At 45.7% G+C, this 25,859-nt stretch overlaps 1 protein-coding gene across 1 annotated transcript in view; it reads left to right on the top strand.

Moving 5' to 3' along the window:
* Positions 1-25,859, top strand: part of UMOD (uromodulin) — a 268,506-nt gene that overhangs the window by 14,335 nt on the left and 228,312 nt on the right. The window contains exon 10 of the mRNA XM_083585113.1: positions 2,223-2,319. Within this exon, the coding sequence (XP_083441239.1) occupies positions 2,223-2,319 (97 nt within the window). The remainder of the gene's footprint in view (positions 1-2,222; positions 2,320-25,859) is intronic.

The raw sequence follows: 25,859 nt of genomic DNA, 5'->3' as shown, positions 1-25,859 counted from the left end.
TAATGGAAATGATATATGAAATGCATTATATTGGGGTAAAATGTGCATACTAGAGGAAATTAGCACTAAGGTGCTATGAATTTTCACAAAGGCTTTAAAAACAACACCTGATGCAGAAAGTAGGGAAATGAACTTAAGGGGGGCAGGGTGGAATGAGAAACTGAGAAGAACTAAAATGGACAGAATTTTCTATCCTGGCTAGAACCATACCAAATGATCTACAGTCTTGTTTAACGAGGCCATCACCGGCCTTTTACCTGAATCTTAAAGAGAAAGACCTTTCCCCAGCAAAAAAAATTGCCCACACGTACCACTATTCCTGTAGGATAAAGCAATGAATAACAACAAGTCACGGGCCACAGTCACAGCATGCATTCAAAGCACTATGCTGCCATTCTAAACAGTTGTGATTCCCCCCCAAGGAATTCTGGGAGCTGTAGTTTGTTAAGAGTGCTGAGATCTGTTAGGAGACCCCTTTTCCCTCTCACAGAGCTACAATCCCCAGATGTCCTGGGAAGAGGAATCGAGTGGTAAACCACCCTGAGAACTGGAGCTTTCCACATTTTCACATCAGTTCATGCTTGTATTATTTTTTAAAAAAAATCCTCCTGAAAATTCATTAGCATTTTAGTGTGGTTTTCTCCTTACACACCTAATTTTGATGAATAGATGCATTTCTGCAAAGCAATCCCTCCCCCAATACAATGTATTTTTCTATGTTATTTTCACCAGCTTATGTTGTCTATATGAACACGTTACCCAGCGCTGGCCCATCCATGAGGCAAGATGAGGTCACTGCCTCAGGAGGCAGGATTCACAGGGGCAGCAGATCCAGCTTCCATGGAATGCCTCACCCTCTGCTGTTGCCATGATGGCTGTGGCAAGCTCCTTGGAGCCTCATCCTAAGTAGCCCATGCTGCAATACTGCCTCCACAGTAAGTAAAGGTAAAGGTAAAGGGGCCCCTGACCATTAGGTCCAGTCATAACCAACTCTGGGGTTGGGGCGCTCATCTCGCTTTATTGGCCGAGGGAGCCAGCGTACAGCTTCCGGGTCATGAGGCCAGCATGACTAAGCCACTTCTGGTGAACCAGAGCAGCACACGGAAACGCCGTTTACCTTCCCGCCGGAGTGGTACCTATTTATCTACTTGCACTTTGACGTGCTTTCGAACTGCTAGGTTGGCAGGAGCAGGGACTGAGCAACGGGAGCTCACCCTGTCATGGGGATTTGAACCGCCGACCTTCTGATCGGCAAGTCCTAGGCTCTGTGGTTTAACCCACAGCGCCACCCGCGTCCCTTTCTCCTTCTACCCCTAGGGAGGAAATGTTGGGTCTCCTGGGGTCTGTATATGCCAGGCATGATTCAAAGGAGGCCCCTTTCCCCCAATGATGGCACTTGATTCCCAGTTCAACCATCGGGTAAGGTTGATTTGATCCCCTCTCTCGCCACCACTGCTTGTTCCCAGTGTAAATCTTCACTCCTTCTTCTTTTCTGGCAGGAGTGTGCCATTTTGTGGTCTGCCTCAGGTGTCAAAATGTATTGGGAGGGCCCTGACTTTATTCATGGATATGCATTTCTGTTCCCATTATTTGGCTGGAGCACTGCAGAATTCAGAGTGCGAATTTTGAAAGATGGCAGTTTTCTGGTTCAGGTATTGTTTTAGAAACCGCAAATGAAGTAAGGCCGTCTTTAAATGTGAGCCTGGATGAAGTTTCTCCCCTATTCCTACCAGCAGTTTTAGAACATGCCACGCATCTACTCTGGTCTGTCAGAAGGACATCCTAAAAATTGTCTTGATGGAGGAGATGTCAACTGCTCTGCTACTGAGCGGTGGCCCTTCCCCAAATCCTTCGAAGAAATCCTTTGCAGATTTTCTGGAATTAAGAATTCATGTTTTCTATTGTGAATTGGTTCTTTTGTAAACAAACACCACTAATTATCTTTCTTGTCTTTCTGACAACCCCAGCATCAATTAGCTATATTTAGCTAACTGCGTGCAATTCTGCAAGACACACATGAAAGATGACTTAGTCATCATATTTTCTTTTTCAAGAGAACCTACCAAGCACCCCCCCAAATCACATTTAAGCAGCTTAACTGGGCAAGTTTTGCTATCCACTGTAGATGGCAATTCCCTGAAACACTAGTATCTGTTTGTTTACTGTGGGGACCAATGTAATCTCCATCATATGGATGGGATCTTTCAAATCCTCTGTTTTAGAAGATACTGTGAGCCTGGATCATAATCTACATCAGGAATGGATGGATGGATCAATCTATAGGTGGATCTACACCCAGGAAAAGAACACTATGAATAAGTCAGAAATTAAATCGTTACAACGAAAGAAAAAACCGCTATGTAAAAATCATAGAATAGAATTTTTTTTTTGCTCTCCGGTGCCATCTGGTGTTGCATGTTTATAAATCATTCAAAGCATTGTTTTTTGACTAATGTAGCTGAGTCCTATTTGGGAAGGCACACAAAATACCAACAAATGGATTTTGTTAGAGCAGAACATTATCAGAAAATTGTTGGAATGCAAGTATTATATGGTTTCTAGCAAGCAAAGGGGAAGGGGGGAGAATGTTGGGGCATAGTCAGATGGGTGGCATATAAAATTATTGTTGTTATTGTTATTGTTATTGATATTGTTATTAATTTCTTAAAATTGACACATGTTGGCAGCCATAAGGAGGGAAGGAGGGAAGAGTAGGTTTATATACCGTGCTGTTTTCTTTTAAAGGAACTCACCATGAAGTTGTTACAGTAAGAGCCACGCTTTTAACATCTGGTAAAAAAAAAATGTCCCTATCCTTGAGTACCCCCAGAAAAAAAGGCTGCTGGCCACTCTGCAGATAGGAAGTTGTGTTGTTGCCAGTCCTCTTTCTGTAATTTATCTTCATGGGCCCCAAACCATGACAAGCTTCTAGTGAAATGACAGCCTCATTGCTGTGACTGAATCACTTCAGGCCGTGGCAAGAATTAATATGATTCAGAGACATCTGTTCTGGGTTGGTATCCAAGAGTGGGAGTCGATTCCTCATCCCATGTTCTCTAAGGCGCCCAGTGAACAAATTCAGGTAAATCATCAAATGGGAAACTTGGGGAGACAGTTGGCTGCAATCTCCCCTCTATGCTTTTAACCCTAGCATCTTCACTGTTTGAGATATTTTTAGGTTCCAGATTTGTCCAATCATGTGGCACCTCTTCACCTTTTCACCATTGCACTATTGCACAATTTTATAATTTCATCATTTCACAAACAAAACTTAAAGAAAGAAGAAGGGGATAGAACAAATATTTCTAGATTTTTTTTTAGCAGTTTACTTCCCCATTGGAAAAAGTCTGAAAATACTCCTGATGGAATCCAGCCCGATTCCATGCTGCCCATTTTAACATGGTGTGATTCTGGCACATTTTGGCACTCATCTTTTATTGGAGTGTGGCAGGATTTGTCCCTCTTACTGCTGATAATGGGTGAACACATTTTAATTATTCTCATGCTTTATTTTGTGTTTTCCATTTTACATGCTTGATAAGATGATCTGTACTTTAACATTTTGTAAGTGCCATGGAGACGTTTTGTGGAAGAAGAAAATAAGCTATGAAGAGCTCTATTAATATTAAATAAATAATTCAAAGCTTCCCCTTTTCATCTTCTAGGGCTGGAGGAGAAATTAAACTCAGTCCCTATTGAAAGGCTAACCTACCTAACACGGACTTTCTGCAACAATATGAGAACCCAAACACAGTCAGCCTTTGAAATTTGCACTTGTTCGAATTTTGCAGTGCAGCTCTCCAGCCTAGTAAACTGTGCAAACACACATGGACCAAGGGAAATTGTACATATAAATGCGTATGTTCATGAAAATAACATACAGTGGTACCTCGGGTTAAGTACTTAATTCGTTCCGGAGGTCCGCTCTTAACCTGAAACTGTTCTTAACCTGAAGCACCACTTTAGCTAATGGGGCCTCCTGCTGCTGCCGCGCTGCCAGGAGGCCCCATTAGCTAAAGTGGCACGATTTCTGTTCTCATCCTGAAGCAAAGTTCTTAATCTGAAGCACTATTTCTGGGTTAGCAGAGTCTGTAACCTGAAGAGTATGTAACCTGAAGCGTATGCAACCTGAAGCGTATGTAACCCGAGGTACCACTGTACAGTGATGCATTCTATTTGAGGAACATTATATCTGAGGGACCATTTTCGCAAAAATGGTGGAGTGATGTGGAAATGTGATGAACTGAATTTAAGGTTAGAAAAACAAGAAAAGGAGAGAAACCAAAATTGACAGTTTCACCCATTCCCTCTAATGCCCTCTGTTACAATCAACATGAGTCTTACAAGGCTTTGAGTCAGTCAGTTGATCTATTGGGGAAACATGACCGCTCTGGCACTTTCCAAGAGAATGCTGCTCTCTCCTACTACCTCAGGCGAATAAAAATGTGGTTTGACAATCCTGTTTTGTCGCCATCATCTGATAAGGAAGTCCGCTCTGCCAACCTGAGGGGACGGCAGCAAAATTACCTCGGGAAAACAGATAGCATCGCTAATAGCTTTGTTCTCGTCTCATTTATAACCCAGATAACTCTTTCCCTCTGAGGCTAGAGCCTCCCACAGCACCGATTAAATGGGTAACAAGCCATCTCTCTCTCTCTCCCCCCTCTCTCTCCCTAAACAAATCTCCCCCCCCAAAAAACAATACATTTCCTAGACATCACTAAGGGCGCCACCTCCAGGGCTAAACAAGTCTACAGTACAGTGCATAATTGCTGTCCAGGTAACAAAAATGTTGTTTTATTGCAGGGGAAGGGAGGCTTAGGCCTTGGGGCTAGATATGGCCCTTTGAGCCTCACTATGTGGCCACTGGTCCCATCACCTCCTGGCAAATAGAAGGGGAAGAAATGGAGGCAGTGAGAGATTTTACCTTCTTGGGTTCCATGATCACTGCAGATGGTAACAGCAGTCACGAAATTAAAAGATGCCTGCTTCTTGGGAGAAAAGCAATGACAAACCTAGACAGCATCTTAAAAAGCAGAGACATCACCTTGCCGACAAAGGTCCATACAGTGGTACCTCGGGTTAAGAACTTAATTCGTTCCGGAGGTCCATACTTACCGTATTTTTCGCCCCATAGGACGCACCAGCCCATAGGACGCATCAATTTTTTGGGGGGGGAAATAAAGGGGGAAAATTTATTTTCCCCCCCCAGGCGCTTGTGGTGCCGGCAGCGGGGAGAAGCGCTCTTCTCCCCGCAGCCCGCCTTCAGACCAGGTCCGGGGCAGCGGAAAGACGTGCTGCGCCTCCCCGCTGTCCCCGGAGCTTGCGGGGCAGGCAGCGGGGAGAAGCACTCTTCTCCCCGCCGTCCACCTTCAGATCAGGTCCGGGGACAGCGGGGAGACGCGCTGCGCCTCCCCACTGTCCCCGGAGCTGGCGGGGCTGGCGGCGGGGTCTCCCCACTGTCAGCCTCCAAACCACTTCGGGAGACAGCGGGATGGCGGCATTCCGCCTCCCTCTGTCCCCCGACCTTGTGGGGCTGGCGCTGGGGCTCTCCCCTCTCACTCTCCAGGCTTCAGCGAAAGCCTGCATTTGCCCCATAGGACGCACACACATTTCCCCTTCATTTTTGGAGGGGAAAAAGTGCATCCTATAGGGCGAAAAATACGGTAACCTGAAACTGTTCTTAACCTGAAGCACCACTTTAGCTAATGGGGCCTCCCGCTGCTGCCACGCCACCGGAGCACGATTTCTGTTCTCATTCTCAGAACGAATGCTCTATAAAAACCAGTCATAGTCTAACTTCCACATAAACTTTGTGCGAGCGAATCAGGATTAATGCTGAATAACTAGATCACCTGGAAGGGCCCTAGAAGATAGAAGAGAAGGTGTCAAGCACATCCATCTTTGGAGAGCATTACACAAACTTCCCTCCCCATGCCTTGTGGTGGAAGGGTGACCTGTTGCAGACTGATTACAGAACTTGCCATCTGTAGCCAGATGGCCTATCAGGAAAATTGCTATTACCACACCAGGCGGTATCTGCAGAGAGAGGATTCCAAGCCCAAGGTAGGGAGGGAGGTACAACAGCCGGGGTGGGTCATAGCGCTCATCTGAGCACATGTCAACAGGCACAGCGCTGACTCAACAGCAACAAGGTCACGGAAGGAACTACGGTGCTTCTCAGGCTTCCAGAGTGCCACTGGCAAAAATCCAGATGCTGCTCATGTTTCTTTTTATCTCTGAGCCAGTCAGCACTCTGCCATGGGGCTCAAACACATGTGCGCACACAACCCTTTGCTTTATCTGTGGGAGACAGTCAGTGATGGCTTGGAGCCCCTGCCCTCCCTGGTTAGAAGCACAAATTTCATGCTCCGCTTCAAGTCTGCCAGTCTATACATATATAGAAATTGGATTACCGTATTTTTCGCCCTATAGGACGCACTTTTTCCCCTCCAAAAATGAAGGGGAAATGTGTGTGCGTCCTATGGGGTGAATGCAGGCTTTCGCTGAAGCCTGGAGAGCGAGAGGGGTTGGTGTGCACCGACCCCTCTCGCTCTCCAGGCTTCAGGAGAGCCCCAGCGCCAGCCCCACAAGGTCGGGGGACAGCGGGGAGGTGGAACGCCGCCATCCCGCTGTCTCCCGATGTGGTTTGAAGGCTGACGGCAGGGAGACTCGTGCTTCTCCCCGCCGCCAGCCCCGCAAGCTCCGGGGACAGTGGGGAGGCGCAGCGCGTCTTCCCGCTGTCCCTGGCCCTGGTCTGCAGGCGGGCGGCAGGGAGAAGAGCGCTTCTCCCCGCTGCCTGCCCCGCAAGCTCCGGGGACAGCTGGGAGGCACAGTGCGTCTCCCCGCTGCCGGCCCCACAAGCGCCTGGGGGGGAAATAATTTTTTTTCCTTTATTTCCCCCCAAAAAAACTTGGTGCGTCCTATGGGCCGGTGCGTCCTATGGGGCGAAAAATACGGTATTTAGCCTAAATTGTTGACTTGGAATCAGTAGGGCTCCAGGTTGTTACTTTTGCATGCCACCCCGACCCCCAAGCAGTGCAAGATTCCGGGGTTTCCAGGCACTTATCCAGGGTTTGCGTTTCTTTTAGAATGAGGGACAGTGGAAACTGTCGCCTCTCTGTGATATAGGGCTTATGTATACAAACTAAGCCTACAATGGAGGGGTTCCCAGCATCTGCACCCCAAGAGGGCTTGCTCCCCCATAGTCCCACATCCTGCTATGCCATTTTGCCTATTATGCACCTTTTTCACAAATAAATTCTCCCTTTCAGAATGCATTCCTGCACGTTGTTTTCACTAATGTGTGCATTTTATGCACAGTTTAACTGAGCGATCTTCAACTGGTCCAGATCCGAGACCCACCTCTGACTCCCAAGCTCCAAAGGTGTGGTACCACGACACTAAAAGACTTAGCCCACTTAGAAACTAAATGAACACCTGGGAACTTAGGGGAAGTTGGGAGCACTGCTCCAGATGATCACAGCAATTTGGATTGTGAATAAGGGACAATAGTCCCTCTGCTACCTTTGGTTTTCTCCTGGGGTGTTTTGGCATTGATTTCTCCAAGCACTTCCCAATTGCCATCTTGTCTTCCATTTTCAACTTTAATAAGTATGTAAGAAGCTTCCTGCTCGATCGTACCTGAGGTCCACCTTTTCCAGGCACCCAGTGTCCACCAGGAGTCAGTGTTTGTGATGCTGCATACAGCGAATGTCTTTACCTAAATTCTTCTGCTTCCCTGCAACCAGCAGGGGCAAAGGCCAGCCGTGAGTAAGCCTCCTATAGGGATTGTCTTAACAGTTGATGGAAAATGTCGATGAGTCATAGATTTAGGGCACGATTGACTGAGAACCGCATCCGAGCAAACATCACTCAAAGGAATGAGTGTATCATCAGATATGTGCTTTGTATAGAGAATCCTCAGAGAGCTTTGTCTGTTTCGTACCCCCTCGGCTGGCCCTCTTGCCTCTACATCCAATTATGTCAAGAGGCGAGAAATGTAATTGACACAATCCTACAGATCCATGCTGTGCAGGGATGCTCATGCAGTCGCCTCGCTAAACGTTTCCTCTCTGGTTGCCAACATGTCAGAGCCCAGCAAAGGACTCCATGTGGTGATGATGTCTACATTTTGGACCGCAGTCATCCATCATGACGAACACACAGTCAAAAGGCAGCTTCACGTCAGCCAACCCTTATGCAAGCCGAGCGTCACAACCCCAACAGACGTGGATGGAGGCCTGAGCAAACAGGTGTTCTATTCTCTGATGACATCAAGTTTTGGATATGGATATGGAGCCAGGCTGCTGCTGGTGGAACAGTTACAAGGACAGTTTGATCTTGGGAAAAGCACCTAAAACAGTGATCTTCAACCAGTCTGGGAACATCTCATTGGACTTATATTTATTCCCTTTATACATCACTTCCCACTAAAAGAGATCAACCATAATATATCGTATCACTAGCACTACCCATATGTCTGTGAAAATACAAAGCCATCTTTTCCTGCATTGAAATAATGACAAGGTTGGTGCTTGGCAGGCCTTCATGGGGAGAGCATTCCATAAACCAGACCAAATTCAAGGTGCTGGAATTCCTGCTTGTTAAATATTAGACCAGTGACACCTTGGTTGTCTCTTCAGAAAGAGACTGAAGACTTTCTCTTTTCAGCAAGTGGAGATATTTATCCTAATTTGTTTCTTTTTCTGTATCTGAGCTGGTTTTGGATGTTCTGTTCCTTGTGTGTTGGATGTCCCGAGTTACTTGTGGAGGAAGGGTGGGATACAAAATTAATAAATGCACAATAAACAGGGGCTACTACAGAAAAGGCCAGCTCCCTCACTGCCATCCCCTGGACTTTCTTTGGAGGTGGTGCACAGAGAAGGGCCCCAGCTGGCAATCTCAGGGTCCGGGCAGGTTCATACAGGGAAAGGTGGTCCAAGATGCATAAGACTTTAAGGCCAAACCCAGCATTTTGAAATTGGGCCTGGAAACAAATCTACAGTTGAGCCAGAACCAGTTTCATGTTCATGCCTTCATGTTCAGCAAGCAATGTAGCCAGTGTGTTCTGTACTAGCTTTAGTCTCTGAACAGTCTTCAAAAGCAGTCCCATGTATGACACATTGCAGTAGTCTAACCTGTCATTTATACAGCCAGGCTTCACCACCGATCCTGTTTTAGTTGAATTACAGTTCTGTCACAAAGACAAGTATACAAAGTATAAATGCTGAGAAGCCATGAGACTGTATAGGGCAGGCTTCCTCAAACTCAGCCCTCCAGATGTTTTGAGACTTCAATTCCCATCATCCCTGACCACTGATTCTGCTAGCTAGGGATCATGGGAGTTGTAGGCCAAAACCATCTGGAGGACCGAGGTTGAGGAAGCCTGGTATAGGGGTTTAGGATCTGGCAGAACAGGGACATCCGGTCTCAAACAGGTGGCTAGATTAGTTAATGGTGGAAGAGAGTGGGGCAGTTCATGTAACTCTAACTAAAACCACTGGAAAGCAGGATGCTAATGAAAGAGCAAGTCGCCCATTCTTTAATAAGGCAGGATCAAAGAGTAAAGCTACAGACTTAGCAGAGCTCAGAACAAAGTTCAGCTGAGGCAAGAAGCCTTCTTATATGACTTCCTGTGCAGGAGCGGCCCATGGCCAGCCTGGATGGGCACAGTCAGTCCAGGCACTGAAGGTAATTCTCTAAAAAGCTCTTCATGAGGAAGTTGCAGTGACACAGCTCACCGCCAGGGACAATGGTCAGTAGGTCCTGTCTGGACTGGTGTTCAGTGACGTCTGGAGGACCACAGGTTCTCTGCCTCTGTCCTATATAAAGGTAGGGGTTGTATTCCCAAATGTAAAGAATGTGTTAACAATCCCAGAAGATGAAGGACTGCAATCAGGAGAGATAGAACTATCTCAAACCGTTTGCCTTTGAATGTGGCTTGTGATTAAAAAAATAAATAAAAAGTCACCGCAATCAGGCATGATGCACGGAAGTGTCATTTGTCATTTTTGTCCTTGCCCGCATTTTTCTCTCTTCCCTCTCAAGTGCCAAATGGGCTGCAGAATCTCTCGCAAGTGATTTTTATTGCTAACATCAATGACCAGCCTTCCTCCTGAAAAGGAAAGGAAAAAAGTGAATTGGTTTTGAGCTGGTGGGGAGTGCTACATTACAGGCCAAGTAGAAAAGGGAGTCATAGAGGCACAAATAATTAAGCCGAGAGAGAGAGAGAGAGAGAGAGAGAGAGAGAGAGAGAGAGAGATTGTTCAGGTTCATTCACCCATTATTTATCTTGGCTCTATTATTAATGGCATTTTAACTCATTGAAAGGTCATGAGCACCACCATTAACGATGCCCTCTGTTTTATTTAAATGTACCCAACTGAATTGTTGTGTTCTTGAGCTCAACCAAAAGTCCATGACGGCGTTCCTCTCTTGACAAACTGAGGCTGTGATCCAATGAACAATTACCAGGGAGAAAGCCCCATTGAAAATAATAGGGCTTACTTCTGAGTAGACATTTATAGGATTGTGCTGAGATGACTTTTTTTTAAAAAAAATGCTTCTCAAATGAAGTCTTCAACTGCCCCTTCTCTCCTTGTGTGTGGAATAGCTGCATGAAATTATGATGTAAAATATACCTAACGCAAATTCAAATTCATACGACATGAAGAAGGGGATCCTCCAGTTGACCAGTTTATTGAGCGTTCATCCTCATCTGCTTGCACAAAGTTTACTCAGAGTGGAAAAGTGGGCTTTCAGACCTGCTGGGCCATTACAGCAGAGTTGGAGGGTGAGGACGAAGGAACTGGAGATGGAGGCATCACAGGCAGTGCAACACCTAAGACTGTAGCAACTGAATCATCTCATGGGCATTGTGGTTGGGCCGGTTGCAAATCCCTTGCCATTAGGTGTCCTGGCTCTGTGATATGCTGTCAATACTGGGTTGGCTGAAGTTTGAGGCACCGTATTTTTCGCTCTATAAGACGCACCAGACCACAAGACGCACCTAGTTTTTGGAGGAGGAAAACAAGAAAAAAAATATTCTGAATCTCAGAAGCCAGAACAGCAAGAGGGATCACTGCGCAGTGAAAGCAGTTATCCCTCTTGCTGTTCTGGCTTCTGGGAAAGCTGCGCAGCCTGCATTCGCTCCATAAAACACACACACACATTTCCCCTTACTTTTTAGGAGGGAAAAAGTGAGTCTTATAGAGCAAAAAATATGGTAAATCACAAGCAAGGAGACAAAGCAAAACTGAGGACCAAAGAACTAGCCAGAAACACCCAACACCATTGCTGCTCAAACAAGGCTCAGTTGGAACAGGAAACCCTTCCGGCCCATGAGGATCTAATAGCAAGTCTGGGTGGGTGGAATCTGCCTAGGCCTAGAAGGTTATTTGCCCAAAAGCTCAGAACCTACCCAGAACCTTATTTTCTAGAAGCTGTTTCAGCTTCTGATTTGATCCCAGAATGTCCTGCTTTTCCTCAGGACGTCCCTATTTTCATCAGAGAAAGGTATGCAAAAGTATTTTCATTTGAGAAATATTGGAGGGTATGGAGTTATGTGACCCTTAAACCAAGGAGATAAGTAACTATACAACCTTTAGAAGACACCTGAAGGCAGCCCTGTAGAGGGAAGTTTTTTATTGTTTTATTATGTTTTTATATATGCTTGAAGCTGCTCAGAGTGACTGGGGCAACCAAGTCAAATGGGTGGAGTACAAATAATAAAAGTGTTGTTGTTGTTAAATAAGATGTCCCTATTTTCATCAGAGAAATGTTGGAGGGCATGGAAGCTGCTGCCTACAGCTCTGTGGTTTAGGTAAAAGGTAAAGGTAAAGGACCCCTGGATATTTAAGTCCATTCAAAGGCAACTATGGGATTGCGGAGCTCATCTCACTTTCAGGCCAAGGGAGCCGGCGTTTGTCCACAGACAGTTTTCCGGGTCATGTGGCCAGCATGACTAAACCACTAATGGCGCACAGAGGACCGTGACAAGTGCCAGAGCGCATGGAAATGCCGTTTACCTTCCCACTACTGCGGTACCTATTTATCTACTTGTACTGGCATGCTTTCAAACTTATTAGGTTGGCAGGAGCTGGGACAGAGCAATGGGAGCTCACCCCCTCAGAGGGATTTGAACCGTTGACCTTCCGATCAGCAAGCCCAAGAGGCTCAGTGGTTTAGACCACAGCGACACACATGGGGATGCTATATATGGGTCCAGCAGCCCCTGACAAATGTCCCTGAGGAAGAATGACATGAATGGCTTTCTAAGTGGTTTACAAGATGATAAAGAGCTTGGAGGAAAAAGGGCATTTGTACACAGTCTGGGACAGCGGGATCTTGCTCAAACCATGGCAATCCTTAATGCACTGAAGCAATAAGGAGCAAAGTCACACTCGGAGGCAAATCGAGAGTTCTCAGGGAAGAGGAGACGACATCAGGAAGTTGTTTTACTTACACGTAAGGTCATATTTAGTAAAGGGAAGCTGGTTAAATTATGCTGATATTTACTGACATTTTGCTGGTTTTATTTTGCTAATTTCCCGGCAGTTGGGGGTGGGGTGGGGGAATGCACGTTCTATGATTTCGGAGTCAGGCAGCAACTCACTTTCCCTAATGAATGTTTTGCAGAGATGTGACATTTACTAGGAGATGATTCTTCCATGTCTTGTTGACTGCTAGGCAGGGGCACATCCAGGGGCACACAGGGAGTGGGAATTTGGGAAGAAGGAAAGAGAGCAAAGGAGAATATACATACATACATACATATATATAGCAACCGCATCTGAATTTGTCCTAATGTAATCTTCAAGATCACCAGGCATAACTCCGTGTTTCTGGAAATCTACATAAAAGAGATTGGGGCTCCACTCTTTGCTGTTACATTCATGGTTTTTGGAGACCCCTCAGTTTGCACTCCAGTGACCCAGATTTCAAACAGAGAATCTGATACTTATCTCAATTACTTTTTAAACAATTTCTGGGTGTGATCCCTTCCACAAGGGGCAGAGAATTAGACTCTTAATCTCAGGGTTTTGAATTCAAGCCCCACCTTGGGCAAAAGTTCCTGCATTGCCTGGGGTTGGACTAGATGACCCTTGTGTACCCTCCCACAATTCTTTGATTCTAATGTAGGGATTGGGAGTAATTAAAATGTCCATCAATATGTAGAATTACAGCCTAAATTATTAAAATCATAATTCCTAAAACAACACCATCATAAACAGCAGCGAATGTTCTCCTTGGGAGCCAGTGTGGTGTAGTGGTTAAGAGCGGTGGACTCATAATCTGGTTAACCGGGTTTGATTCCCCGCTCCTCCACATGCAACTGCTGGGTGACCTTGGGTTAGTCACACTTCTCTGAAGTCTCTCAGCCTCACTCACCTCACAGAGGAAGGGAAAGGAGATTGTTAGCCGCTTTGAGACTCCTTGGATATCAAATCCAAACTCCTCCTCCTCCTCCTCCTCCTCCTCCTCCTCCTCCTCCTCCTCTTCTTCTTCTTCTTCTTCTTCTTCTTCTTCTTCTTCTTCTTCTTCTTCTTGGCACTCAGAAGAGGAGGGGCCAGATAGATTTGTCAGGAGAGCAAGCTGCATGGAAGGGGAGCCATCACCAAGAAGACCCTGTTCTTGATTCCTGCCAGGCTTCCATGAGCCAGGGCCAAGGCCTCTGAGGCCGATCTTAAGAGCCCAGATGCGTTCATAAGCCAATCTTTCAGCTCAGGTGAAAAATGAATGCAAGTCACAGGAGTGTAGGAAGCTGCCTTATACAGAGCCAGAACATCTGTCCATCTAGCTCAGCACTCTCTGCTCGGACCGGCAGCAGCTCTCCAGGCTTCCAAACAGGAGGTTTCGCCAACCCTACTAAGAGACATCAGAGTTTGAACCCAGGACCTTCTGTGAGCAAAGCACATGCTCTGCCATCAAGATACAGCCCTTCTCGTATTATTAAGCCACCTTCAACCAGTGCAATATGTGGAGGGGCAGCTCAGCCAATGATTTCTTTGTTTCGTTTTTTTATGAATGTTCAAGAGTGTCCTTACTTCTTTCCATGAGATGCTGCAGCTGAGTACAAAGTGATTATCCCTCTTGACACACTTCTTCTCCCCATTCTCCAGCAACTGCTCTAACCTCTTCAAACCTTTTTCAGCTAGTATGGTTCCCCCCCTTTACCCCTCCCTGCATAAGTCTTCGCCTTCAGACTTATAATTAGCCTTCACCTACCCAAATCTTTGATTAAACGCCTTTCAAGCTTTTATCTAGCAAGCCTGTTAGCTGGTCCTGGGTTATTGCATTGTACAGCATGTTGATGGATTGAACCAAATCTCTCTCTTTCTTTCTTTTTCCCCCCAGCCCCTTTCCCTCCCCTTTCACTCTGCAGCCATTTCCTCAAGTATTTTGATCCTCCTGGCAAATAGAATGACATTATTGATTTGCTCGGCACTGCAAGTCTGGAGACTCATCTGCAAAAGCACTACTCTTTATTGCTTCAATAATTTCACTTTAGGAGTACAGAGGACTCTTTCTTTATTTATTTTTCCTTTCTCTCTCTCTCTCTCTCTCTCTCTCTCTCTCTCTCTCTCTCTCCCTTTAGTATTTAGCGATGCTTTAAATTTTTTATGTGCTCTCAAGTGAAATATCAGCTGTTTGCAGAAATGCAATAGGATTTATCAGAAATCCAAGTCCCCCTTTAGGTTTTCCGACTGCTTCCAGTCCAAATTATCCGCTCCCTGAAAAGTTCCAGAAATTGATAGAGGGACAAAGCTAGTCCAGACAGGAAATTGGGGATGAGTGAGTACAGTGGTTTCTAACCTCAGATTAATGGAACTCCGCTCACCCCTTTTGGTCTGGCGGCATTGCAGGACGGCAGAGGCTTCACTGGAGCCCCAATGAGGGAACTGGAACAGCGGTGCCCTTCCTGATAGGCGGTGAGGGCTTAAGCCCTCTCCACCTATCAGGAACTGGATCCTAGCCTGCACCCGGCTTTGGCTAATGGGGATGCAGGCTGGGGACTAGGGGGTGGAGCCGACGAAGCAGGTGGGCTTCCCTCAGAACCGCCCCTTGCCCATTTGAGCAGCCCGCACCTGGGGCACTACCTGTTTGTTCCTTCACCGGGTTTTTCCCTGCCCACCCGCCCTCGGTTGAAGCTGATATCAGTGACTTTGCTGTGCCTACGGTGGTCTGAAGGAAAGATCGCTGGGTGTGGAGCACACTTCCACCCGCAGACAAAGCCACAGCTTTCTGAACATCATTCCCTCCATCTAACCTTTGCTCTCTTAGTGGTCTGCCATGCCCTGTCTGTGACCTTTGTCTCCTTCGTCATACATTGTTCAAGGGGGAAATGACGTGGTGGAAACAGGTGCCAAAATAACTTTGTACCACCCCATGATCTCGGGATTGGAAGATGTGTAAAGGTCACAGTCCAAAATGTATCTGACTGGTTTTGCATATTGTGCTAATAAAAGGAGCCTCTACAGAGCTAGCCGGCAGCTTGTCTTGGAGCATGCTTGCCAGCGTGCTTCTGCACAGCTCACCTGCATCCAACCTCCTGTCGTCCTCCATTATTCCTACAGTGGTCACTGTTCTTTAGGGGGCTGGGTAGAAATTTGCCCACCGGGCTAATTGGCACTGACCCGGTGGTTTTGCCTACCTCATAGCAATCGTCAGAACTGGTTAGGCATTGGGGAAATGCTTTGTTCTGGGTGGAGGGGAGGTTGTAGTCTCTGCCTGCCCCTCCAAACGCCGGGGTATGGTATCCCGTTAAAGGGATCCGAGGGGAGTGGCCATGTCCGCATGCCCTCCCCCAAATGGCGGCCCCTGCGGGTGTCACCCTATTGCAGGCACCCCCAAACTTGGCCCTCCAGATGTTTTGGGACTACAACTCCCATCATCCCTAGCTAACAGAACCAGTGGTCAGGGATGGTGGGAATTGTAGTCCCAAAACATCTGGAGGGCCAAGTTTGGGGATGCCTGGCCTATTGGATGCAAGTCTTAGGAACCCCCATCTGGATTGACCACGCGTCACTTCCGGCCGGTGGGCCGGAAGTATTTTGATTGCCCCATGTCCATGCCAAACCTCTTTCATCTGTATTCAATAAGGCTGTGGCCTGTTTGACCCCAAAAAACAGTCTCATTGGTCTCTTATTTACGTGGGTTGGGGTATGGGAACCCTATGCCTGGTCTTGCAAGTAACAGTGATTGAACACTGGTGTTCCATTTTGGAAATTTTTGTTTGTTTGTTTGTTTATTGCATGTATACCCCATCTTTTCCTCCAAGGAGCTCATGGTGGTGTCCCTGTTTCTCCCTCTCCTTATTGCTTCAAAAAGTTCAGAGTAGGTAAGTTGACCTTTAAATGTGAACAGATGTCTCCCCAGTCTCCGTCTTTAGCATATGTGCCGCCGGGGTGCAAAGATCCTCCCAAATTAACTTTTATTGGGCTTTTTTGTGAGAGGGAAAACCAAAGTTGTTGACCCTTTTTTGGGGGGGGGGGGAGGAATCGCTCACCTGTAACAATGACGCAGCAGAAAGAACTGCTTTTGTTTCCTGACTTGTTGGGAATATTTAACACTACAGAGTAACAGAGCGATGGAGGAGGGGGGCGGGGAATTTCACTCCATTGCTTTTCACTTCCGCTGATCGAAAGGGACCAGTATTCAGTAGGTATACATTTGGCGCCCCCCAGAATTTGGCGCCCAGGTGCCCCGCACCCCTTGCACCCTTGGTAAAGACGGCCCTGTGTCTCCCCCATGCCAAATGCATGAACTGACAGTGAAATCCAGTGCACATTTACTCAGAAGTAAGTACTCCTGGGGAATGATGTATAGCAGGGAATGAGAACCCATCCTCTATAAAGGACCGTTGACCCATGGGGGGAAATCGATCACGAATTTTAGCCAATGGAGGGTGGATCCAGAGCAAAGAGGAATGGAGGCAGCAGTCTCTATCTCTCTGTGTGTGTTTCTGTATATTGCATGGAATTAGGACCACATTAAATTTCGCCGAAGACCACATGTACCAGATGGGGAGCAAGCTCCTCAGCCTAGTTACAGCCTGATATCAAATGTGTCCTTCTGCTCATGAAGGCAGAGGCGCCCTCAGGCCTCTCCACTTGAACACTGGCACTCTCACAAGGTCACACACACCCTCCCCAGTCACATCCCCTCTCTCTGGGCCACAATTTTCATTGGCCCTACCTTTCACCTTCCTTGGGTGTTGTTTCCTTACTGAAGACAGATATTGGCAAGCTGGGACGTGTACAGAGGAGGGCAACCAAGATGATCATGGGTCCAGAAACCAAGCTTTATGAGGAACGGTTGAAGGAGCTGGGTATGCTTAGCCTGGAAAAGAGGAAACTGAGAGGAGATATGAAAGCCACCTTCCAATATCTCAAGGGCTGTCGCATGCAGGATGGAGCGAGCTTGTTTCCTCTAGTAGGACTAGAACCGATAGCTTCAAGTTACAAGAAAGGAGATTCCATCTCAAAATCATGAAGAACTTTCTGACAGTAAGAGCTGTTTGACAGTGGAATGGACTCCCTCAGGAGGTTGTGGACTCTCCTTCATCAGATGTTTTCAAGCAGAGGTTGGATGGCCATTTGTCATGGATGAGTTAGTTGAGATTCCTGTATTGCAGGGGGTTAGACTAGATGACCCTTGGTGTCCCTTCCAACTCTACAATTCTATGATTTCAAATGTGTCATTTAACTCTGATAATGCCTCTTGCTAATCAGGATGGATGACAGAGGGGTGTGTGTGTGTAGAAACTAGCCGACGGTACAAAGGTAAAAAATATATACCTTCCTCCTTCCACTTTTGACTCTGGCAATGCCTACCAATGGTATGTGGCCCCTGGAAAGTTGCCCAGAACGAAATGTGGCCCTTGGGTGACTTCTGTTAAAGGCAGGACTGATTACACTACAGAACTGGGGGGGGGGGTCGAAATCTGAAGATGTTGTGATGCTTGTACAACATATGTCCTTGAGTCTCCCTGAAAGCAAAATCAATGATTTTGTTAAGCCACAAGCATGCTGGTAGCTTAAGTAAAGGTTTATCTGCATTCTTCATACTTTATACATTTGCTTGTTCCCAGTCCATGCTCAGAAACAGCTTCCCTGGCTTGGGTTCAAGGCACTTTTGAGTCAACTGGTACAACAGCGCTGCACTGATTTGGGGCATTTGGCCGAAAGAGCACTGGAGAGAGAGATCAAACTGCAGCAGAAACTGACAACAATTAGGTAAGACGATGGAGGACATTGTGAAATACCTTTGACCACCAAAAAGTGTCTGTGTGTAATTACTAAACATGGGAAAATCTGGTAGCCCAGGATTCAGTTCAGAAGAGGGAAATGCTTTGCTTTCAACTAGCAAATGTCTCCGATACATATTTTGAAGTTCTTAAGCCGAGCAAGCTTCTGTGAAAAGCAATCATCCAACCTTCATGGAGAAAATCACAGAGCATGGAAGAAACGTAATTAAGTTCCTCAGAAACTGCTATTTTTGAGCCCTTCCTAGCGCGTTCTAAGAAATCGGCTGGTGTTGCTAGAAGAGACAGTATCTGGACAAGACACCACATCGGGCGCATAAAGTGACACAAAACTTTGCAGGGGTGCAGGGTAACAGCTTGGGTCACCAAAACCCTCCTCCCTCAACTCAACTGAATCCCACTTCTTGAACCCACTCACAATTGTTTGGTAAGCATCTCTCACAGAACTACAGGTCTCTCTATATGCCCTTCAGAACTTTCCCTAAGCCACACCTACTATCAAACCACACCTCCTTTTCCCAAACCACACCCCTTTCTGGCCCTAGCTTTGCATCCTGGGTGATTTTGCCTGAGTGGAATGTCTTCTTGAATTCTCATAATGCCTCTCAGTTGTCTTGATGGAGGATAGAGAGGGGTGTGTGCAGAAACTAATCTAGAATTTGATAAGAGACTGACTCTGGTGGGGTTTTCTTAAGAGTATATCAGCCAGTGCAGAGGTTTTAGCAAAAGTGTCATCAGCAGTCTAGCCACTGCTTTCTGTGCTAGCTGGAGTTTCAAGCTACCTGCCTTTCAATACAGCGAAAATGATAACATTTGTCGCTTTCATTGGGCTTCTTTGAACTCACTGATGAGCTAGAGAGCAGCCTTGCCAGTCTGACCACTATTTTTGGTGATATGCTCCAATGCCAGTTGGATATGTGGTGAACTCGTAAAGTCTTCCTTCCATGAACCTGAAGGATTAAACTACTATTCTCCGTAACTTCTGGTTTTCTACGGCTACATTCACACCCTACATTTAGAGCACTACAACACCACTTTAAAGAGTTATAGCTTCCCCCAAAGAATTCTGGGAACTGTAGTTTGTTAAGGGCGCTGAGGGCTGTTAGAATACCCTTATTTCCTTCTTAGAGCTACAGTGTGCAGAGTGGTTTAACAATCAATCCCTCTCCAGGTAACTCTGGGAGGAGGAATAGAGGTATCCTGGCAACTCTCAGCATCCTTAAACTACAAATCCCATGATTCTTTGGGGGAAGCCATGACTGTTTAAAGTGGCGTCACAGTTCTTTAAATGTATGATGTGTGTGTGATTTAGATGCAATGGTTACACTCTTACTTTCTTTGCATGGAAAAGCAACGCACATCTGAGCCCTTGCTAGCAGTTTGCAATGGTAGACACAAGTTTGTACTATTTTATTGTTGTTAGCCGCCCTGAGCCTGGCTTCAGCTGGAAAGGGCGGGATATAAATAAAAATATGATGATGATGATGATGATGATGATGATGATGGTGTCCCCCTCTGAGAGACAGTTCTCAGACAAGGCCCTGACTCCAAGGATGCCCTCCATTTCTTTTTGACCCGGTAGGTCTATTTTTTTAAAAAAAGAGCCCAGGGTCCCATCACTCAACAGGTGCATATGTGATACCTAAAATTAGATTGAGTCAATCAAGGACCAAGAAGGTTATTCTGCCTATAAATTAGATCCTTGGGGTAACTTACCAGGAACTTGGATGAGAGCTCATTAACAATCTGTCCGTCGCATGCTGCATGCACAACATCAGAAAGTCCTCCGCTAAACACAACTTGATTAAATCTCCTGTATTCTCTCCAACCTTCATTGACTTTGGAACTCAGATTCCGGTCCCAAACTACATGGACAGATTATAGCAAGTTATCCTGGAGAAGGCTAGATGGACACAGATCCGTACTGAGGGTCTCTTGCGCCCTTGGTAAGGAGTAGTACTGGCACATACAGCCTGCAATAGTCACATGTGTGCATCCCAGGTAAATGTGGGTCTTGTTTCCCCGTGAGACTGCCGGAGGGGGCAGGGAAATGAGGGGTGCATGCACAGGTACTCTGAGGGCTGCAGGGTAACAAATGGCCCACCACTCCAGAGAGGCAGTGTGGTGTAGTGGTTAAAAGCTGTGGACTCATAATCTGGTGAACCGGGTTCATGTCTCTGCTCCTCCACATGCAGCTGCTGGGTGACCTTGGGCCAGTCACACTTCTCTGAAGTCTCTCAGCCCCACTCACCTCACAGTGTGTTTGTTGTGGGGGAGGAAGGGAAAGGAGATTGTTAGCCGCTTTGAGACTCCTTAGAGTAGTGATAAAGCGGGATATCAAATCCAAACTCTTCTTCTTCTTCTTCTGCCTAAAAGTTGTCTCCCTGCCTTCTGCCCCTACCATTCCCAGTAGTCACGAGCCACCACTGCAGGGCTGTGTGTGACACACAAGCTGTACATCTATGAAAGGGAGATTCAAGCGCCCGTCTGATCATCTTGTCCTTGACCTCAAAAGCAAAACGTCTTGCGCCAGCCTGCAACCCTGAACGCGTTCTCTTTTCTCAGCCTGCTAATCTAATCCATTAACATCGCCGCATCTTAAAGAAAGCCATTTCACCTGTCAAATTATGCACCCTCCGCGCAGCTCACCAAATAAACTGTTTGACTTTCATTGCCAGAGGGTTCATGAATATAAACAAAAGTATCGGGAGGGCCAAGGGAAAACACCCCACCCCACCCCACCACCGCCAAACTGCCCCCACCCCCACCCCAATCATTTCTGTGGATGCATTAGTGAGCTGGCGCTTCTGCTAAATCAAAGCACGCCACAGTTTTGATTGGCGTTTAATAGAGATATTGTGGCCTGCAGGAGTAAAAAGAGAAAAGAGAGAGAGAGAGAAAAGAAACTAATCATGTTTAATAATTCAAGAGAACTTGATGCGTTTCATTATTACTCAAAAGCTAATTACCGCTTTTCCACCACAACCCTTCTTTGCATTATAAATAAAGTGTGTTCAGCAAACATCACTCAGTGGAAAATGCAGTAAGGAATGTCCAGCCAGGGTCCCTTTAGAAAATAAGGGGTAGGTGTCCTTTTCAAGGACAGTACCTCTGCATTATATAATGAGGGGCTGGCTTGCAACTGGGATTGGCAAAATTCAACTCTTTTCCACACACACCAAATCATAAAACAGTTCAGAGGTAATTAAGCCCTCTGATCTACATCTAGACATGGGTGAACTGGTCAATTTTAATTGTTGACTTCTCATTCCCCGCTTCGCTTAAGCTTAGTTCTTCATATCAGTTTTTGACTGATTGGGGTTTTTAAATGTCCTCATGAAACTTCATCATTGCTTCAATGCAAATTTCTCTTAATAGATAAGAAGCCCCCCCACCCCGCCAGATCAAGCCAATAGTCCATCTAGTCCAGCAACTTGTTCTCACAGTGGCCACCTAGATGCCTTTGGGGAACCCACAAGCAGGACTGAAGCACAAGAGCACGCTCCCTTTCTCCATGAATTCGTCAAATCCTCCTTTAAAGCCACCCAAGCTGGCAGTCCTCACTGCCTCCTGTGGCAGTGAGTTCCATAGTTTAACTATGTGCTGTATGAATATGTTCTTCCTTTCGTTCAGCTTCACGTGATGTTGACAAGTTCTATTGTTATAAGAGAGTGAGGGGAAGAAATCTAGACACCTTCTCCACTCCTCCCATATTTTATCACCACAGCAACCCTATGGGGGTCCCTGAGGGATGCACCCAGTGAGCTTTATGGCTGAGTGGGGAGTCAAACCTTTGTCTCCAATATCTGAGTGTGAACCAATCCTTCTGAAACTCTCGCCACCTCCACACACTGGCTCTCAGTAGGATAGTCCCTTCTGAAGAATGTACAGTGGTACCTCGGGTTACAGACACTTCAGTTACATACGCTTCAGGTTACAGACTACGCTAACCCAGAAACAGTACCTCGGGTTAAGAACTTTACCTCAGGATGAGAACAGAAATCGCATGGCAGCGGAAAGCCCCATTAGCTAAAGTGGTACCTCAGGTTAAGAATAGTTTCAGGTTAAGAACGGACCTCCGGAACAAATTAAGTTCTTAACCCGAGGTACCACTGCATACTTTTGCAGACTGGTCTCTAGGGTCATCACAAGAAGGCCTTTTGTTTTTCAGCTGGAACTCAGCGGAACTGAGTTTTGCCACCTTTTTTTGATGCGTTCCAGCTCAACAACTTAGGGTTGTCTGTCAAAAGTTCCTGCACCTATTTTTCTAGGAAAAGAAGCACTGATCACTAGTCACATCCATGTACATATATATATATCCATCCCTTGGTGCAACCAGGGGTCCAGTTTTTATTTGCATAATAAAAGCAAAAGCTTTTATTTGCATAATAAAAGCAAACGATCAAAGAGCTCTGCTTTCTTGGCAGCGGGAATAAATTGTGCTAAAGTAAACACGTTCCTATGAGCTGGCTTAATTGATTTGAAGTGCAGAAGCAGGGATGGGGAGGAAGATTTTGCCAGCTAATAACAAAACAGCGTTTGTAAATCGACATTGGGATACAGTTGAGCAGGTAGTTCCTGTTGAGCAGTTCTTGTAGGGGGGCAAATTCAGGGCAACCGGGGGGGGCAGGGCCAGGGGCAAAAGTGAGCAGAGCAGCAGATGGGCCTTTTACAGTTGTATTGTAGGCTAGTTTCTATACACTCAGAGAGAGGGAGTAGGGTTGCCATACACCTGGAATTTCCTGGACGTATCTGGAATACTGCAGCCACAAGCAGTCCCCGGGCAGAAATCAGCTAAATGTCCAGGAATATCCAGATGTATGGCAGGCCATGTCAGCAGTGTTGTTTTTGCTGATTTTCCTCAGAAATAGCTCAAAAACGTCCAATTTCATTGTGATTTTGCAAAAAAGGCTTAACAACTTTTCTATCCGGATTTTTACTTTTTGAAATATGGAGACCCTGAGAGAGACGTATGTATCCCTTTCCATCCACCATCTAGACAAGCAGGAGGAATGGTCAGAGTTCAGGGACACATTCCAGCCAGGGACAAAAACACCCAAGAAGAGTGCAAAGCAGGGCCAGTGAAAGGGGTTCCCTAACTTGGGGCTGTTAGTATAATTAATTGTACACTGAAATGGGAAAATGACTCAATCATCATCATCATCTATTATACCCCGCCCATCTGGCTGGGTTTCCCCAGCCACTCTGGGCAGCTTCCAACAAGAGATTAAAAATATATTAAAATATTAGTCATTAAAAACTTCCCTAAACTCTGTGTGTGTATTGCTGAAGGTTTAGCATGGAAAATTCCACTGAAGCCAAGAAGAGCTCTCTGGGTACCAGATGGGTTAATGATTAACTGTTAATGTATCTCTGCTCTGCTCTCTCACGTGGTGTTTACCTTTAGATCACTTGTGGGAGGTATTCAGCTGCAAATCACCATCTTGTTTGATACTTCAAAACTGCAAGGTTTTTAGCGGGGGCAATTAGAATAAGATCTATTATTTGACTATTGATGTAAACCTCCCAAATGTATCTTGTATAGTTAAGTTTTCACCTCTGCCTTCAGTACATTTTATTTTATTGCTATGGCTAGTGACTGATGCAAATCTTCTTCTTCTTCTTTGATTCTTTCTCTGAAAGCCACCAAAGACAACGGTGTGCTAATGAGGTCTGTTCTGGAGAGAAAACAGCCTCCAGGCTAATGGAATCTGTGGGAAAGACAGAGCTATGTTTGTCAGCTCTGATTAGAAGTTATTCCATATTTGTAGGAAAATGAGACTATGCTTGGACAGGCATGTGATTATATGCAACTATTTGGATGTATCATTAATTGTTTCTGTACCTGTTTGAAGAAAGTTCAGTTAGTAAAGCTTTGGAACAATATTATTGGCCTGAACCATTCCAAGAAGAGTCAGTTTTTATTCATCCTACTGCTTCAAGCTGCACAGTATTAATATCTGCAATAGAGGGTTGCCCATGGAGTGTTCCCTACGCCTACTGTAAAGCCGGACTGGCAACTGGCCCAGGGCTAGACAGGTATTCTGTGCAACAGCAAAGAGAAGTATCATGGGAGTGGTGGAGACACCACGGGGTCTTGCCTAGTTGGCAGTGACCTGTGGCAGGGCCTTCTTAATGGTGGCTCCTCATTTGTGAAATGCCTGTGAGGTGTGTCTGCCTCCGTCATTGTTGGCTTTCAGCGAACACCTTTCCACTTCCTCAGGCATTTGATGTGTGAAACAAACTGTTCCCAGAAACACTGAAATCACAGGTGAAGAGAATGCATTTTAACTGTTTTAAGCTTATTAATTGTTTTTATAAACCTAATAATAATAATAATCATAATAATGCTGTGTTTGTCACAGAGAAGGTTGAGATATAAATTAAATTCTCCTTCATCAGCATTCAAATAACATAATTAAGCAATACATCTCTGTAAACAATGTACACAAGTAAAATAAATCAGAAACAAATCACATACAAAGCAAATGCATCAAGACACAGCATTGGAGCACAACACAATTACAAAATCTCATAAATATTACAAAATAATATGGCAACTATTACTTGGCACATACATTTTACAAGTAAAATTATGCCGGGAAGCTCAGACGCCTTTCAAGTCCCTTGTTCAAACCGTGAAAAAATTGCTTTAGAGATTGCAAGGGTTAGTCACACATAGAACTTGCCCAGCTGCTTGAACATTTCCCAGAAAAGGCATTTGTGTTTCATCTCAGCAAAAGGAGAATACTGCAGCACTGTTATAACCAGAGCTTGTCTTCAATTTCCCTCTGGCTTTCATTAATTTCTCACTGCCTTGTTAAGGTCACTGGCAACCAAGCAATTTCCCTAATAATGCTTTATTACCCCAAATTCCAGGTGACTAGAAAGGATGGGGGGTTTTATATATTAAAAAAACCACACATGCCGTGTTACATAATTTAGAATTTGATTTTGTAGGCAAAGGGGGGGGTGGAGTGCTGATTCCTTCCCCCCTTTATTGTACTTTGTATAAATGCCAAATCTGCACATTTAATTTGTACAACTAATGTTCTGCTGTGAGAATACTCTATGGGAACTGGTAGAGACAGAAGCAGAAGATTTACTGGGAACAGGCACTCTTGGGTTTTGCATCTGTTAATGATGGGGGTTCATTTTAGGTGGTTCATTTAAGGGGGGAAACAATGTATCATTTGGTTCTAGTGAATGAAGATGCAAAAATCAGCCTTCATTATTTCTGTAAAATGATGGAGCTATAGGGAACCTTGGGGTCATCTAGTCTGACCCCCTGGATCAGTGTAGGAAATCCAGAGATGGAGCATTCCTAACAAATGGTTGCGCAGCCTTTGTGCCATGGTTCTCATTGTCAAACCGCTCTTACTGCCGGGAAGCTTTTCCCAATATTTATTGTATTTTATTTCACAGAATGCATATACAGTGGTACTTTTGGATACGAATGGGATCCGTTCCGGAGCCCCGTTCGCATCCTGAAGCGAACGCAACCCACGTCTGTGCATCTGCGTGTGCGCGGGTCATGATTCGCCGCTTCCGCGCATGCGTGTGACGTCATTTTGAGCTTCTGCGCATGCGC

The sequence above is a fragment of the Podarcis filfolensis genome (genome assembly GCF_964270895.1).
Source record: "Podarcis filfolensis genome assembly, chromosome: 14".
Classification (NCBI taxonomy): Eukaryota; Metazoa; Chordata; class Lepidosauria; order Squamata; family Lacertidae; genus Podarcis; species Podarcis filfolensis.
This window is presented reverse-complemented; position numbering and strand designations above follow the sequence as displayed.